Source organism: Colletotrichum siamense, assembly GCF_013390195.1.
Source record: "Colletotrichum siamense strain Cg363 chromosome Unknown KSG_Cg363_contig05, whole genome shotgun sequence".
Classification (NCBI taxonomy): domain Eukaryota; kingdom Fungi; phylum Ascomycota; class Sordariomycetes; order Glomerellales; family Glomerellaceae; genus Colletotrichum; species Colletotrichum siamense.
Genome location: NW_023501018.1, coordinates 2,168,467 through 2,186,729, shown reverse-complemented (window position 1 = coordinate 2,186,729; position 18,263 = coordinate 2,168,467). Strand labels below are relative to the sequence as shown.

General features: G+C 53.7%; 3 protein-coding genes across 3 annotated transcripts; all 3 read left to right on the top strand.

Moving 5' to 3' along the window:
* Nucleotides 1-547: 547 nt before the first annotated feature.
* On the top strand, nt 548-3,205 carry sec23-1 (Protein transport protein sec23; the record flags this gene model as incomplete). Its single annotated transcript, XM_036640028.1, has 7 exons — nt 548-640; nt 694-824; nt 884-1,755; nt 1,819-2,816; nt 2,870-2,937; nt 2,988-3,119; nt 3,181-3,205. 7 exons carry the CDS (start codon nt 548-550, stop codon nt 3,203-3,205), a joined length of 2,319 nt encoding a protein of 772 aa, XP_036494181.1.
* An 800-nt stretch (nt 3,206-4,005) lies between these two features.
* rpl-12 (60S ribosomal protein L12) lies at nt 4,006-4,813 on the top strand (the record flags this gene model as incomplete). Its single annotated transcript, XM_036640027.1, has 5 exons — nt 4,006-4,009; nt 4,076-4,109; nt 4,185-4,305; nt 4,390-4,714; nt 4,800-4,813. The coding sequence occupies 5 exons, from the start codon at nt 4,006-4,008 to the stop codon at nt 4,811-4,813; spliced, it is 498 nt and encodes a 165-aa protein (XP_036494180.1).
* Nucleotides 4,814-8,817: 4,004 nt separating this feature from the next.
* SEC (putative UDP-N-acetylglucosamine--peptide N-acetylglucosaminyltransferase SEC) lies at nt 8,818-12,182 on the top strand (the record flags this gene model as incomplete). Its single annotated transcript, XM_036640026.1, has 4 exons — nt 8,818-8,855; nt 8,933-10,813; nt 10,875-11,484; nt 11,547-12,182. The coding sequence occupies 4 exons, from the start codon at nt 8,818-8,820 to the stop codon at nt 12,180-12,182; spliced, it is 3,165 nt and encodes a 1,054-aa protein (XP_036494177.1).
* Nucleotides 12,183-18,263: the final 6,081 nt, after the last annotated feature.

Sequence of the window (18,263 nt, the reverse complement as noted above, 5' to 3'; positions counted from 1 at the left end):
AATGTGACGGGAGGTTTCGGTGACTCGGTGAGGCTGCTAGTGTTATTCAGCGCGTACCCACAAACCTACTAGGTAGGTACCTAGGTCGGCACCTGGTGTACCCGCTGAGGTCCTAGGTCCCTAGGCACCTTAGGTAGATAGATAAGGTAAGGTAAGGTAGGTAAGGTGCCTAGGTAAGTGGCATGGAAGGTGAAAGTGATTGGGGTGCGTGCGTCGATAAGAACCTTAACTCAGACAGGTACCTCAGCCAGGTGCGGACACAACAAATGTGCCCCACATTGTTAGGCTCAGATCCGTCAAGCCACATTTTCAAGCCTCATTCCATGTCTAGCACCGCAGAACGTGGCCTCTAGAAGCCATCAGCTTTCGTGTCCAAACCTGTGAGAACACATCTCGCGCTAGTCACCACTTCGCCGCATCTTTTAGGAAAAAGCTCTGCCTTTGAAGCGAATCTTGTTCTGCAAGCTTGTTTCCAACTTTAACAACACAACTTTCTTGCCACGCAACCAGCAACACTCAACTTCATCGCAACAGCTGTCAAGCAAGGATGGATTACGAGGCTCTCAAGGAGCAATGGAGTGAGGTCGAGGACCGTGACGGCGTCCGTCTTAGCTGGAATGTCTTCCCCAGCTCGCGAATGGTCAGTCCAGTCACCAAGTCGTCAAGCTTGCGTCAACTGACCATCACCTATAGGAAGCATCACGCCTCGTTGTGCCCATCGGAGCCCTCTACACACCTCTCAAGGAGAAGCCCGACACCCCTCTCCTCCAATTCGAGCCTGTTACCTGCAAGCAGCCATGCCGCTCGGTTCTCAATCCCTTCTGGTAGGCTGCCATCGCCTTCAACCCGACCTCTTGGCTGACCTTCTCCCGTTATCTTGCAGCTCAGTAGATGTTCGCGCACGTCTCTGGATATGCCCTTTCTGCCTCTCGCGAAACCCCCTGCCACCGCATTACAAGGACATCACCGCGAACGCCATTCCCCCCGAGCTGCACCCCTCTAACACGACGATTGAGTATCGACTGTCCCGCCCTGCTCCCAGCCCTCCCATCTTTCTGATGGTTGTAGACACATGCCAAGAGGAGGACAGTCTTGCTGCTTTGAAGGAATCCTTGGTCATGAGCTTGAGTCTTCTACCTGAAAATGCTCTCGTTGGCTTGATCACCTACGGCACTATGGCTCAGGTCCACGAGATTGGTTACACCGAATGTGCTAAATCTTACGTCTTCCGCGGCAGCAAGGACTACAACGCTAAGCAGGTGCAAGAAATGCTTGGTCTTCTGTCTCCGGCTATGCGCCCTGGCATGCCTCAACAGCCCGGACGACCTATGCCGGCAGGTCCCGCATCGCGGTTTCTGCTACCCGTCCAGCAGGCCGAATTCCAATTGACAAAGGCTCTGGAGCAGCTTCAGAAGGACCCCTGGCCTGTTGCGAACGATCGCAGAAATCTACGATGCACCGGTGTTGCTCTGAGCGTGGCAGTCGGCCTTCTTGAATCCTCCTTCCAACATGCTGGCGGTCGCATCATGCTTTTTGCCGGTGGCCCCGCCACGGAAGGGCCTGGTATGGTCGTCGGCCCCGAGCTACGTGAACCCATGCGGTCACACCACGACATCGATCGAGATAACATCAAGTACTACAAAAAGGCATTAAAGTTTTACGACAATATGGCTAAGAGAACAGCTCACAATGGGCACGTCATCGACATATTTGCCGGCTGCTTGGATCAAGTCGGCCTGCTTGAGATGAAGGGTCGTAAGTCTCGAGTCATTCGTTGATGTTTATTACAACGCAGTGTGTGCTAATGTATCACGTCAGTTTGCCAGCAGACTGGCGGCAGCATGGTTTTAACTGACAGCTTCACAAGCTCAATGTTCAAGCAGTCGTTCATTCGCATGTTCGAAAAGGATGGCGACGATAATTTGCTCATGGGCTTCAACGCGACGCTTGAAGTGTTGACAACCAAGGAATTGAAGGTCACGGGATTGATCGGACATGCCATCTCGCTCAACAAGAAGTCTACTTCGGTGGGCGAGACTGAATGTGGCATCGGCAACACATGCTCATGGAAGATGTGTGGTATTGATCCTGGCTCTAGCTATGGCGTCTACTTCGAAATAGCCGGCCAAGGGGGTCCAGCACAGCATCAACAAACGCCGCAAAAGGGTATGATGCAATTTCTCACATACTATCAGCATTCGTCGGGCCAGTTCCACCTAAGAGTGACGACGATTGCGAGGAACCTTAGCGGGCCAGCAGGAGATCCAGCAATCGCTCAGTCGTTCGACCAGGAAGCCGCGGCTGTTCTCATGGCCCGGATCGCCGTATTCAAGGCAGAAGTTGACGACGGGCCTGATGTTCTGCGATGGGTTGACAGGATGCTCATCAGACTCTGCTCCCGTTTTGCAGACTATCGCAAAGATGATCCTTCTTCATTCCGCTTGGAGAAGAACTTTACTCTATACCCGCAATTCATGTTTCACCTGAGAAGAAGTCAGTTCCTCCAGGTGTTCAACAACTCGCCCGACGAAACGGCATTCTACCGACATGTTCTCAACCATGAGGATGTGAGCAACTCGCTCATTATGATCCAGCCCACGCTGGACTCTTATACTTTTGACCAGGCGGAGGCATCGCCGGTTCTCCTCGACAGCTCCTCCATCCAACCCACTCATATTCTCCTGCTAGATACCTTCTTTCACATCCTCATCTTCCACGGTGAGACAATTGCGGAGTGGATGAAGGCGGGCTATCAAGAACAAGAGGGCTATGAGAATTTTGCTGCGTTGCTTGAACAGCCCAAGGAAGACGCAAGGGTATGTCTCTTTGCTGAGAGTCCTTCTGTTGTCGCTAGGCTGACTAGGTACAGGACCTCATCACCGACAGATTCCCATTACCAAGATTTATCGTCTGCAACCAAGGCGGTTCGCAAGCAAGGTTGGTCACTGCTGCGGGGGTTCTTGCGAATTGCAACTGACGGGCCATAGATTCCTGCTCTCAAAATTGAACCCCTCGACAACCCACACGACTGGTGCCTATGGCGGCGTTGGGGCGCAGAACGCGCAAACCATTTTCACCGACGACGTATCTCTCCAAACCTTCATGGATCACTTGATGAAGTAAGTCTTGTTGTGGATGGCTTGGTCGGCGAACTGGTAACTAACGTTTATGTTCTTGCAGGTTGGCTGTGAGCGGCACAAACTGAGGGTGCCGCATGTGCAATAGACGCAGGTGAGCGCGCCGCCAGTATTGTCGAAGTTGATGGGAAGCGGCGGAAGCGCGTCGTGGACAACGATACCAGTTTGACAGCAGGTCTAGATTGGCATGTTTTGGCCAGAGCGGTTTTCATAGGCGGGATATACTACCCATCATGAATCATGCATGATGCCCATGCCAGCAGACGGCTGTCAACAAAGTTTGCGGGATGATCTTCTAGTAGACGCAATACCACAAGTTTAGGAGAACCCATATAAGTGACTCTTGTCTGATTGCAGCATGGTGATCAGGAAAAGCCAAAGGCAAATTGAACTAGAACCTAGAGTGCTATAAGAGCTATCCAGGATACCGATGCGGACGAGCACTGAAGAAGACTGCCCCGCCTCCTCCAGCTTCGAAGAAGGCACACTTCAATGACCGCACTTGTGGCTGGTGGCTAGTGGCAGAAGTGTTTAAGCGACTGCTGAAATGAGCCTAAACCGCGCAGAAAGAAGAAGGTCAGAAAAAAAAGAAAAAAAAAAAGATCAGCATGAGGGGACCTAATTGGTAGAGAATCACGTGACGGCAGCAAAATGCTCCCTTGCAATTGGCTAAGACTCAAAAAGTTCTCGCCAAATTTTCTTGTTACTAGGATGGCAGCCACAGTTGATGTGGCTGTGCTCTGGACTGCCATCTAGGGCTGCGGAGACGGCGCACACATCTGCAAAATTTCCTTGACCCTCTCAAAGCGTCTCAATCTTCCTTCGATCACCAACTTTCCCACCAGACCCAGATCCGAGAGCAGTCAAGATGCGTAAGCCTACCCAAGATTCAGCATGTCTGTGGACGTTGAAATACTAATTATGACATTGCCGTGCAGCTCCCAAGTTCGATCCCAATGAGGTCAAGGTCATGTTCGTCGCGCCGCCGTTGCTTGCTCGATCCGAATCGAAGGGAATCTGTCACTAACGTCGTGTTTGCGAATGCAGTCACCTCCGTGCCACCGGAGGTGAGGTTGGCGCCTCCTCCGCCCTGGCCCCCAAGATTGGTCCCCTCGGTCTGTCTCCCAAGAAGGTCGGTGAGGACATTGCGAAGGCCACTGGCGACTGGGTATGAACAAACCCCCCTCCCCCTCCCCCTCCTCCTCGCGGGACAGGGTCGTGGAGAGAGCAGCGCTCACAGCTTCAATTACAGAAGGGTCTCCGCGTCACGGTGAAGCTCACCATCCAAAACCGTCAAGCCGCCGTCTCCGTCGTCCCTACCGCCTCCTCCCTCATCATCCGCGCCCTCAAGGAGCCCCCCCGCGACCGCAAGAAGGAGAAGAACATCAAGCACAGCAAGTCCGTCGCCCTCGACGAGATCATCGAGATTGCGCGAACCATGCGCTACAAGTCCTTCTCGAAGGACCTGGCGGGCACTGTCAAGGAGATCCTGGGTACGGCATACAGCGTCGGATGCCAGGTCGACGGCAAGCCCCCTCAGGCCATTATCGATGCCATCCAGTCTGGCGAGATCGACAGTAAGTGCACCCCACGAACCGCGACTCCGCCGCCCGCCCGGTGCAGCGCAGCCTGGCCGCTCAACACGCTGACGACGTCTTGCAGTCCCTGAGGAGTAAACGAGGTCAACAGCTTGACGGTTACTCGCATGACTTCTGGAGTTTAGGAATGGTTCTGCATTAAGGGGACTACCCAAAAGGGACACTCTCTGGCAATCAAAGAAATTTGCCAAAAAATGATCAAATGACCAACCGATGCTTGCCGCAGACGATTTTCACCCGAGATGATGTGTTGTTGAGTCTCCCAATATCCGTCGCAGCGGGCCTGCGGCGTGGCCAATTTGCGCCTACCCGCCACCCACCCAACACCCTTGACTACACTCTGAAATATTCCACGCTCTCCCATGGTCTATTTCAATTTTGGTTTCAAGGAAGATGATACGCTTTTTCGGAAGCAGATCCCAATACTCACCGCGACATCCCACTACACCATGGAAGTCGAGGTCCACCAACGCGGCTCACATGCTTGGATTATCGTTGTGCTAATGACTCTGAAGTGACATTGAGTACTAATGGTGACGATCAGCCATTGCACCCTCGAGATTGATAGGCATGCCCATCACGCCCTACTGACCCTGCTTCTGTGCAAAGGTCCTAAAGCCCATGTTCGATCGCCTGGTACTTCTAATAACTCTTCCATTTTCTGGGCGTCCGACGGCTCAGCCCTGCGCCCGGGACTGCTCCAGGGCTATGTCTGTTCGGTGTAACGTAAGCAGTACGTCACGGGACGGTCGCATGAGCGGCGCAATGCGCTCGGTTTCGCCTGTGTTTGTACCGTCCGTCAGACGTCTAGAATGGCTGTAGACCATGGAAGCAACGCGACACACAGACTGTCCGGACGGCTAGGACCAGGACAGGTTGTCAGGCTGCGAGACAAGGCAGCGCAGGCGGCGGGAAGGAATGGTGTTTGGTGTTTGGCACTAATGCATGGATCCAGGTTCGTCACCCCAACGGTCGGCGTTTAAAAAGAACATGGCCCCTATCCTTCGACTTCGCACGCACGTTGGCATGTCCTGAGCTGCGCGCGGAGCATGCTGAGTTATGTGTCCAGAGGCATTTGCTCTTCGGACTAATCTACGCGATCTCGTGGGTGCCATTTTGTCTGCTCAGGCCGTCCTGTTCGTCTGAGGTGAGGAGGCCTGTCGGTTGCTGGAAGGAAATGAGCAGGCATCTGAGTCTCATCGAGCCCACGCAGGCGCTTACCAGGGAGCCTTCACTAAAGCCGCACACCAGTGGCTACCCCGAAGGCTGCGGCACGGCACACTTTTTGCGGTCCCCTGAACTCTGAGATGCTCGAACATTCCTCGTATCTAGTCACCCAGTTAGAAAACCCTTTTCGTTCAAAAACAAGAAGCAAAAATAGTAGTGACGTTGAACAACTGTACATCACATGGATATGTTCGTCTCCCTAAAGACCTACTACGTCTTCATAGCTTTCAATGCGAAATCCCCAGCACCCCTCCCTCTCACCCACAGTGAGGTTATGGTGCAATCAGTGGCAGGGTATGCTGCAAGTAGATAAGCACGTAGGTGACTAGGGTATCTGGGTCCTTGACTGGGTTGGCTGCTTGGCCAAGGCCTTGGGCAAATCGAGTCCCATCGGAACGAACAACACCTCGATGGATGGATGGTCTGGAGGAGTGACTGCTCAAATAAATCCCACCTGCGTTGGCCTGGGCTCAACTGCTTTATCCGGTGTGCTTTTCTTGGTTGTGTCGGGCCTCCATAGCACCTAAGAGAGAGGCAGAGCAGGCAGTAGTACAACCCGACGACGACAACAACAACAATAGAGGCAAAACCACACACACCAACACCACCACCACTACCACCACCACCGCGCTGGAACTTGACGCTAGTGCCCTTGCGCCTTCGTCCCCTGCCTAACTACTTCACATTCACTTTTTATTCCACCTCACTCTGCTTTTACACTCAACCATCCGCTTGTCATTTTGACATTCCGCCACCATCCGCCGCCGCCGCCGCCGCCACCGCAACCGCAACCGCTGGCGCCGCCGTCGCTGCCCGTCCCTCGTTTCTGCGGATCCGACCTCCAAATCCACCCTCCATCCACGCCCAGTTCAACCATCTAGAACATCGACCGCACCGATCTGGTATTTCTGGTGCCATCACGATATCCCACAAACCACGAAGCTTGCTCAAGTCGCTACCGCAGCCACTTTCGCTGCGCTTCGAGTCCGACTCGACGGCCTCTTCTTCGGCCCAGGTCAGAGTCGCTGACGGCACTGGTGTCTGGTTGGCATCTTCATTCAGCCAAGGCAGCCCAGATGCCATGCCCGTCAACGGGCCCGTCAGCCATGCTTTAACCAGCGGGCAATGACAATAGGTTCCCGAATCGCGGCTTCCAGCTTCCTCTTCGCCTTGCCTCAACCTCTTACTATCCTATTACTAGCATCGCATAGCCTCTGTGCCTGCTCCTGGGCCGCATTCTCCCCTGAGCTATCGTCTCTCTCATGTTGCCTCTAGTCCAGATGCACCACATGGTGCAGCCGCCACCGAATTTCGACCCTCTTCCGACGTTCCAGCAGCAACAGGATCACCTGCACGTACAACAGAATCACCTGCCCTTTCCTCATCAGCAAGCGTATACCTTTGATCAGCCTCTGAGCGGCCCGCCTGCCGAATCTCCGAACGTCCCGTTTCCCGATGGCAAGATCCCGAGATCTTTCCCCATTCGCACCTCACATCAACAGCAGCTTCATCGGCAACGTGGGGTTGCAAATGTGGCCGAAGTGTCACATTTCCCCGATCGATCAGAACATCATTTGCGACGCAAGACACCGAATGGCACAATCGATGCGGGTTACGATGGCTCTGCTGTACATCTAGCTTCGGGTCCTCCGCCCCTGAAACAGATGATACTCCCAGCCGCGCCTACTGCCTACGCCGCAAATCACCTTCGCCCAGTCACCGTCACGGATCCAAACCTCCGCTGCAGACTGATTCCGGGCACACAACCTCGCGTTTCCGTGCCCGTGATCCATGACGCAGCTGCCGAGAGCGTGAACGCATACCAATCATGGGCCCTGGGATTGGACATGTCGGCTCAGTCTTTGCCAGGCGTATGTTCTGCGAGTTCTCATACCCCAGGCACGTTACAATATAGGTTTAATTCTCCCGACACGTCCCAGATTCTTGGGTCTGCTGCGCTATCGCGTCCTCGGTCGACCGCGTACAATGCCAACCCTTTCTTTCCTGCAGCCCTTCCTACGGACCATGCCACTCCAAGTTTTGTCCCGGGGCTTCTCCAGTCGGCGAACCCTTGGTTTCCTCCGCCTCAGCAACCCAGCTACGTTGGCCCACCTTCCTTCCACACGCCATCTCCATCCACGTATGACTACCGATTATGTCAGCTCTCGAACCCATTTCTTCGTCCGTCCGCCCACTTCACTCCGCCGCATGCTTATGTGCGCAACGCGTACGGACCAGGCTTTCTTCAGCCCGCACAGTTCAATCTGGAAGCTTTGGCATTAGAGTCCAACGTTGGCGGCGTCATTGGTCTGGAAAGTGAGGCCGAAGCATCCCCATGTGGCTTCAGGGAAAAGGCGCTCGCTCAAGCTCATCGGAGCTATGTCGATTTGCTTACATATCTTCACCATGGTCGCAAGACGCAGCAACTGCGTCCCGGATCAGCGCTGAGCACGATGTCGAGGATGGTTGTGTACCCCAAACCCCCGAAGCAACCAGCAGCTACAACAGCCCCGATCTCTTTTTACCAGAGAGACATACTCGCATCGCACAAAGCACAAATAAAAGCTAACCCGAGTGGCTTGTTCCTCGAGCCATCTGGGAGCGAGACACAACTCCCTTCACGTGCTAATATATGGGATGGCAACCAGCCGGATTTGAGAGAGAACATGTTTCCCGTCACAAACCCACCTGGTCAGCTTTTCCCCAGCCAGTTCGGGCGAAACTCGCCACTTGCGAATGCGAAAAGTTCGTTAGAAATACTCACTCACTTGTGCGAGCAAAGCGGATGGAAATGGATTGACGGCGTCTTGCTCGGAGGATGTCTTCACTATGGCCTGGAACACTTTGAAGAGGCCATGGAATGGTTTGATCGGATCATTTCCCTGGACTCCGAGTAAGTCAACTCCCTGCAAAATCATCACGGCCGACTACATATGCGTGAACGCCGTTTCGCTAACTTCTTTATCGTAGCCACGTGGAAGCGATCTCGAACTTGGCGGCCACACTCTATTGTCTGAATCGACAGGAGGAGGCTGAGGAATACTGGCTGAAGGCTATCAAAGCTAGACCGCAGTATTTGGAGGCAGTTGAGCATCTGGTCGGCCTTCTCTACAAGAAGAAGAGCCTTGACGCCGTCGAAGTCATCAGTTTCGTCCAGAAGGCTCTACAGCTTCCAACAAGCCAGTCCGAGTCTGTCGGGTCCGCTGCCGCTACGTCACTTGCAGCTGTCTTAGATGAGAATCTCCCGCAGCCCGGCTTTGGCTCAAGCGGATACGCGATTCCAGGGAGTGAGAACGGTCGTATTCTCGCCCTTGTCCACGCCAAGGGGACAATGTTGTATAGCATGAAGGACATTCCGGGGGCATCCAAAGCCTTCGAAGAAGCAGTCCTAATCAGCACGGGAAGGCGCACATCCTCAATTCAGACACTTGTGCGGCAAATCCAGCAGGTACTTTCTCCCGGTAGTGGACTACGGAATGTATCTGGAACGGCGACCCCTGTACGACCATTGCTGCTACCTCCTGAAAAGGCGAGATGTACTGCAAAATTGGTATTCTCTGGAAACGGCGAACTTCCGGGGCTTCGATTTGTGCCAGACGGTGGTCCGAAAAGGGCAGCCGTCCAAACCACAAGCAACTCGCTCCTCTCCCTCGCCAAGATCTTTCAGGATGCCATGTCATCCGGCACTTCGTCTAATGGACTAATGCGGAAACCTACTGGTGTTGGTGACATTCTAGCGCTCTACTATCTATCCTTATCTCTCCAAGAGAGCCCCTCGACGGCCAACAACGTCGGAATCCTTCTTGCGAGCGTTCAGCAGCCTGCCGCAGCCATGTCACCTGGAACTCTATCGACGCAACCCAACATTCCCGGCATCCCCCCTGGCAGTGGACTAGCCCTGGCTCTCGCTTACTACAACTACGGCCTGCTACTGGATCCGAAACATGTCCATCTGCATACGAATCTCGGAAGCCTTCTGAAGGACATTGGCCAGCTTGATCTGGCTATTCAGATGTACGAGCAAGCTGTTCAGTGTGATGGCAACTTCGATATCGCCTTGACGAACCTCGCAAACGCCGTGAAGGACCGCGGACGCGTCAACGACGCTATTACATACTATAAGCGAGCTGTTAACTCCAATCCCGAGTTTGCTGAAGCTGTGTGTGGGCTCTCCACCGCCCTCAATTCAGTTTGTGACTGGAGAGGCCGAGGGGGCGCGCTCGTTCAAGGAGGCGACTTCGACCGCTGGCACGTCGACGATGACGGCATGTTGGTGGACGCACGCCTACAAGGTCGATTTACTGGTCTTACCAAGAAGGTCATCGACATTGTGGCCCGTCAGCTCGAGGACGCATCGACGTGGGGTTCAGGGGCGCTATGCGAAAGCGATATACTTCCTCTCGCTGTACAGCTTCAATCGATCGACCCCGACTTGAAGGATACCTCACCTGATTTGGCGGGAAAACTTCGAACATGGACAAAAAGCCCATGGGAAGGATCTCGGGTGTTGAGGCTGGTGGAGCGAGCCACGCGGGCTTCCATGCGACGATGGTACTGTGACAAATACGTTCGAGGTGTAGTCAACGGTTCCAAGTATGAGCGACCGCGCTTGCCAGCCAACTTGACCGTGCCCTCGGCTCCTACTGTCCTACCTTTCCATACCTTTACGTGCCCCTTGACAGCGAAAGACATTCGCATGATATCACAGCGCAATGCCTTCAGGATCTCATGCTCAACACTACGATCACCATGGCTGCCAAACACCGTGTACCCGCCACCTCGACCTCCTTCGCCGCATCTTAATGTTGGTTACGTGTCGTCGGACTTCAACAACCATCCTCTGGCGCACTTGTAAGTCTCTCAACATCACCGGGTTATGAAACGCAACGGTTGACTGATGTATCATGTTTAGAATGCAGTCTGTCTTCGGCTTCCATGACAGGAACCGGGTAAAGGCATTTTGCTATGCTACCACAGCAAGTGACAAATCAGTGCATCGTTTACAGATCGAACGAGAAGCGCCAGTCTTCAGGGACGCGAGCAATTGGTCTTCAGACAGGCTCGTGGAGCAAATAGTCCGAGATGAGATTCACATCCTTGTGAATCTTAATGGATACACGAGGGGCGCTCGGAATGAGATATTCGCTGCAAGACCAGCCCCAATTCAAATGTCTTTCATGGGCTTCGCTGGTACACTGGGCGCTGAGTGGTGCGATTATCTCCTCGCAGACACCACTGCAATTCCCCTGGACACGTTACGCCCCTGGCGTGGAAACTTGACCATCCATGACGTGTTCAGAGACAACACAGAAGAAGAAGTAGGTGACTGGGTTTACTCAGAGAACATTATCTTCTGTAGAGATACTTTCTTTTGCTGCGACCATGCGCAGTCGAGTGATCCAGACGAGCACAAGGTCTCATGGGAGGATGAGCAACGCCGGAGATGGAAGATGCGCAAAGAGTTGTTCCCAAATTTGCCCGACGATGCAATCATTTTAGGGAATTTCAACCAGCTGTATAAGGTAAGCTTAAATGATGGAAACTCTGAAGACTGATGAGAGACATGGCTGACAGCTTCTTCAAGATTGATCCTACTACCTTTCGGACGTGGCTGCGGATCCTTTCCCAGGTGCCCAAAGCGATTCTTTGGTTGCTTCGGTTTCCTGAACTAGGCGAGACCAACCTACGGAGAACAGCAAAAGCTTGGGCCGGCGATGAGGTCGCCAGCCGCATCATCTTTACAGACGTGGCGCCCAAGAATCAACATATTTCGCGGGCCCGTGTTTGTGATTTGTTTCTCGACACGCCGGAATGTAATGCTCACACGACGGCAGCGGACGTTTTATGGTCCAGCTCTCCACTCCTGACCCTCCCTCGGTATCCCTACAAGATGTGTTCTCGGATGGCCGCCTCTATTCTGAAGGGTGCTTTGCCGAGAAGTCCTTCGGGACTGGAGGCAGCGAACGACCTCATTGCCAGCAGTGAGGAAGAATACGAGGCGTTCGCAATCAAACTAGCCAACGGCCTCTCGTATCAGGTTGTCCCTGGAGGTTATGGCGAGGGAAGCGGTCGACTAGCAACATTACGCAAGCTGCTGTGGGACAGCAAATGGACTTGCGCCCTTTTCAACACCAGGCGATGGGTAGCCGACCTGGAGCGCGCTTACGATGAAGCGTGGAGACGCTGGGTTGCTGGTGAAGCCGGTGATATTTACCTGTAGAAGGCGGCATTGTTAGGAAAATGCGGCAAACTGCTCGGGCACACCGGTCGCTGCTATTACGAAGGGCTCGTGAACAGCACCTGATGGTCAGGGCTTGCCAACCGCTACTAGATCCAGCTCGTTGGGTTTCTGTTTCCTTTTGCGCCCATGGTTTCGTCATTTGCTCGGCCAGAAAAGCTGGCTTGCCTATGTTTGGTTCAAATTAGACTTCGGGACGAATATGTATGTCATGCATGCGGTTGTGAGTGTTGTTCACACCTCGCTTAGAGTTTTGATCACTGCTCATCCAAACGACAGCCGCGACGGAGTTGGGTTATTATCATAGGCATAGGCAACCGTCTAGAGCATCAGAGCTTTGGACAGGTTCTCTTTCTTCTTCCTTTTTTTTTTTTTTTTTCTCCTTTTTCTTGGTCATTTGACTGGACCGATGGGTAGCCCCCCGTTAGGTCCAACGGTCTAAGGCGTTATCAGGAGGCGCGCCGCTTGCGAGCCATGGTGTACATAGTAATACCCGGGGCCTCTTTCCTCCTTGTCGTGAGATGTGAGGTCCTTGCGATCCATGTCCGTTGAATGGCTTCCGTTGCTCTTTCCTTGAGGTCAACCGTCTATGATACTTTTTTGATCAAATACTCGGCTTAAGATGTGCTTCGGTTTACCAAGACATTCGGGGTCAGGGGCTTATGGGCTTGAGACTAATGAACAGGCGCCCAATTGCTTCTGATATTTTCACGGCCCGTCTCAGCCGGTTAACTACGATTTGTCGTCGCATGTCAGGTTATGGGTTATGCCACGCCAATTGAAGCATCCATCGTATGCCAGCCAATGGCAAGTTTTGGCAAGTTTTTACGCATGCCACTTTCATCAGTCACATACGTTCCCCCACAACGGCCGCTGCGAATATACTTGAACGCCACACACGTACCCATTAGTCGACCCACGCTGTCGATAGCGTTACAGGCCGGCTTGGCGGAGTGGAAGAGGAAGTTGCTCTAGTGCAACATGGGGGCAGCTGAGTTGAGTGCATGAGTTGTGACTCTACCCCGAGGCAGCGGCGCGCCGCTATTGAATCACAGCTGTGTAGTACGGTTCAGTGGTAGCCACAAACGTGGGACGGGTAAGGATTCCTTCTTCTGAACGGATGCAGTATCTTAGTGTACGGCAAAGGGATCATCCGTACTTAGTTAGATATCATCTTCGATGGGGCAAAACTGTACTTAACATTGCATTGTGTCTTTCTGGGGAGTCTGAACGAAGAAATCGACCCTAGAACAAGAGCATTGCCGATGGCATCGCAACGCTGTAATATATATTGCGGATTACGACGATATCATGGAATTTCTTGCGTATACCTCGGTAGGGGACATGGCTAACGGGCTAGGGAAGGTAGACATCTACATGTGGTACTGATTTCAACAGTCGCATGGGCCACGGCATGAATTCATGATTTTTCACATTGAGGCGAGGGAGGGCGTCAAGGACGAGTTCATGCGCATGGGTTGGTCCCGTTGTCGCTCGGCAAGCCATTGTTTCAGGAGCTGTAGATGCTACGATATGGCGAATCAGACGGGCTTATTCCCTAGCTTCTGCAGAACATCTGGCAGCGTCCGTTGGCCCGTTTCTGTGGCTGATCCGGTGCTTAATGCCCATAATGTCTCCGTACAAACAGTTTTCAAGGTGTACACGGCTACTGAGCTATAGCACGACGCTGTGCGATAACACCCTGGACAAGCGGCTTCGCGTGTGTTATATTTCGGGACAGGTGATCTAGCCAAACACCGCCGCACTTCTGATAGCGAACCGTCAGACACATTAGATGGCTGGCTAGTCACTGGGCGAAACGGTCTATTTTGGCGCTTTAAGAGCGTCGTGTCCAGAGATGTATTGTCTTCAAAGACTTTGACCCGCCAAATGTCAAATGCGGCTTTCTCATGCCGCGCCGGCTATATCTCTGACTATCAACTCTGATATGTAAAATGCAATGTAATCAACTGAACGGGAGAAGGAAAAGGAAGAGCAAATCAGTTACATCACTCGGATGGACGCCCTGTCGACTGGTGGAGACTTCAGCGTAATGAAGCCATGTGAACATTATGCTATGATTAAGACTGCACGAGAGTGATGGTTACAGACGAGGCCGAACGGCTGCTCACGAGCCGGTATTCAGCAACGTGTACATCTCGAGAGGCTAGTCAGATGCTCAACGTTCTTCCATGTCGGCGACCGTTGACAGCCGCATCCGCATCCAGCCGTACGGACGGGCTGAGACCTCTCGGTTCCATGGGTATGCGTTGTGGCTGGCTGGCTGGCTGGCCGGCTAGCCGTCTGGCCACAAGAAATGACCCCTTGTCTTTCGTGGTACCAGAGTCATTCATTTCGTTTTCTGGCGTGTCCCGACCTGGTGGCCCATACTGCCTTGGTCCAGGGAAACATCCTTGGATCCAGCCAGCCGCACGAGCGGGTCGAGGAGCACTCGATGGAGTTTCAACTATCGATACTCCTACCCATCTTAGACACACATACATGATGTGGGATATCGCAGGAGGCAATTGGTCACGGAGAGTCTTCGTGCCGAAAGTAGCCCCGGCAGATCGTGGATGCAGAGAGGCAAACATTGGGCGGCGGTGTGGGTGCAAATCACGATGAGAACGGGGCTCAGGGGCCGGAGGAAATATCACGAGTATCGGCAAGGGCAAGGTCAGAGGAAAATTGAGAATAAGGAACACAGGTGGATGGGATGGCTATTTGGTAACCGGGGTTCTGTAGAACTGCGAATCACGGTAACCGCAAGAAGGCAGAAGATTCCAAACACACAGGGTTCGCGGCATCATCCATGGATGACGCCCCACCCTCCGGGCCAGCATTGGGACTGGGACGGACGACGGTTGGAGGGATGGGGGGGGGGGAAATGCACCTGCAGGTGGATGTTTCATGGAACCGATGGGTCGGGTTGATGACAAGGTTAGAAACGGGTGCCCTGGACGGAGATCATTGGCGGGACGGGAGATGCTAGTGCCAGCTGAACAAATTGTGGGAATTGTATGTTCATGGGTGATGGAAGGGAAGAAGGACGGGGGAGGGATGGTGGTCACTCGAAAACAGAATCGTCAATTGGGGGCACTCGCTTACCATGTCCATTTACGGCCTAGGCCGACCGAACGATGGACAGGGGGGAGGCTACCTGGCCGTGAGACACCTCGCCTCGGACAGGGAGTTCCAATTGTGAGCTGCCACCCCAACTTTCGAATATCTCTACAGAGAACCAATGCGACGCACCCGCAGCCATGCATAGGGTTGAAGAAGAAGTAAGGAGTCTAATCATGTTGGATAAGGAACCCTCAATGGACACTACCCAGCTTCGTCTTGATTCTAAGCTTCCCAGCCGAGCCTGGCTTCTACTGCTGACACCGGCAAACCATGACGCCCATGCCGCAATCCCGGGAACGTGGATGCTGGCCCCCGCACCGCGTCGCCTGCCTGAATGCACTAAAACAAGCCGCCCTGTGCAGACTGACGAGGGGCAAGAAGCGTGGACAGAAGCTTGAAGGTATCTCTGTGTAGATCATCGACAATCACGCACATCGAGCCCAAGCCACAGCTCAGTGCTCCCTCGATTGCTGGAATCCAACGTTCGCCCTGCTTGGTGCCATATCAAGGGTTTTGGACTCGGCATGACTGCTTGTTGCTAGCGCCGCCTGTGGCTGCCACCGGCTACAGGATCTAGTCGCCGGTGTACCAGACCATCGGGCGCAGCTAATGTGCACAGAGAAGTGCCGCGAGAACGCGAGAACCCGGTGTCAAAAGAAATCTCGTTGGCCCCGGCTGAAGACCACGGCACCGGCGATGGCTGCGGACATATGTCTCGTTTGGGCCCGTGGCGTCTAGTAGACATACGAACACAAAGATAGCAAGCAAAGTCAACTTAACCCCCCCCCTTCTTCTCTTTCCTCGTCTCGTCACGTCTCGTCACTATTGACCAGTCGGCAGTTTTACCAGGCCATGCAGTTCTGTCTGCTGGATATTTCGCCTGCTGTTGTCATGCCTGCCGTGAAACTGGCCAAGTGGAGCTTCCGTTCCATATCCCACGTGAAGGATGCCGCCCGACATGACGTACTTACTGATGAGCAGGGACGGAGTGGTGGAGGAGAAAACCACATCAACGTCAAATACCTACGATGAAGAAACGCATTGTCGTCCTGGTATTGGCGGTATCCTCCAGGCGATGTACCATGGCCACCGTGCAGTAGATAGAATGCTATGGTATTATTGCTCACGGAGGTGATGCTGGGAATATGGCAAGACTGACGAACAGACTAGCGACGCCCTAATGATTTACAGACATGGCCGCTATCCAGCAGCCGTTTAAAACAGACCAGATGACAACACAAGGCCCGGGGGTTGGATCCTTGGGTCCGTTCACCGTTCCGGGTCCCAGAGGAATGGAAATGGGGAATCGGGCAGGCGGCGATGGCGTCGAGCCCTTACCAAAACTACTGACTGCAACAATATTCGTACATCCCGCAGTATTAGCGCCAACATTGCAGCAGGGGAGTCATCCTCCAGCAAAGTGTGACAATCACTAGGGAGTGTTAGGGAATAAGGGCACCCCGTAGTTACGGGCGAAAGCCGTCGCATCCATGCTCTTCCAACGAACGGCGCGTGTCTCGACGGACGTAAGGCACGGTCAGGACTCAAATCAATTCGCCTGTCTACCTAGGTTAAGGAAAGTTAGCGCAGAATACCTTGGGTTGGACAAGCAAGTCAAAATCACGGTGGTGTACCCAAGGCCGTGGCACATGGCCAGGTAGGGGGGTGGCCGACCATGCCTACGGATACAAACACTGTACGGCGGTGGTGTATGACACCTGTAATGCGTCCCGCTTAGCAAGTGACCGTCATTGCCTGGGGTTCAAATCCCCCCCTTTCTACGCAGGCTGCCATCTGCGATGAAATCCGTCACCTCATCTCCCATCGTGCTTGCTGTGGCTGCAGCGATTGTTGTTTTTGCTGCTGCCATCGTTGTTGCTGTTGTTGCTGTCGTTGTTGATGATGATGATGATCTCGTTCTTGTGGTTATTGTTAAACCCCACCCCCAACCCCCTGTGTCTGCTGATACTACTCTCTGCACTTGTTTCTTCCAGTTCCAAGACCGATGTCGGGTATGCTCACGGTGGTGGAGAAGCACTGGCACCCACTCGTGCAGCTGAAGTGCCGTCGTAAAACTTGTCTCTCTTTATCAAGGCGCATGTTGAAGGTGGCAGTAGGTCGTGGAACAGGCCCGCGAGGAATTCCGAGTCCGTACCCGTGGGTGACGTGAAGCTACGGACTGGATACAGACAGCGAAGGACAACGTGCGAATGATGGCTGGTCGGCGGTAGGCCCTGACCCATGTCAGTGGTGGTCCCAGTCACTTGGTTTGAATTAGCCCGGGGCTGTTTTGGGCTTGACCAGGCACCGGCAACCTATTCGTGCCTTGGGTAGGCAAGTAGGCTGGTAGGTAGCTGAAGCTGGAGGCGGTCTAGACCAGTTCCACGAGCGAGGGTCGACGTTTGCAATTCGTGGCAGGCCTGGAGATCCGCATGCGTCGCAAGCACGAGCGACTGGCTATCGGCACCGGTATTTCCTGTTTTGCGGACCGTGGACGTGTGTGCAGCGGACAGGACAGGTAGCAACGGCGACGGCGACGGCGACGGTGATGGGGACACTGGCCGCATGCGGTTGCTCATGAGGCAGGGGATTGGCTGTCCATCATCTACCCTGCTGGCATGTCTTGGACCGCCGATGTGTCGGTCGCCGGAGTAGGAGTGGACGACGACGCCGTCGATACGCACGTAAAAGGGAAGTAAAGAAGACAAGGAAACGTCGAGACACTGCCTCGAGTGGCACAAGGATCTTGCGGGAAGGGGGAATGGAAGGTCCCGTCGTCCAGTCGGCCGTTTTTGGCAGTGTGCGGTCGACGGTGAATCCTTTTACACTGTTTTTGTTGTTGGTGAGGTTTAGTGGCCGGTAGTACAGTCCCCAAGTTGTGGTTCAACGCTCCAGCCGTGCCACCACGACTTCCCGTAGGTCACCTGCTGTAGAGAC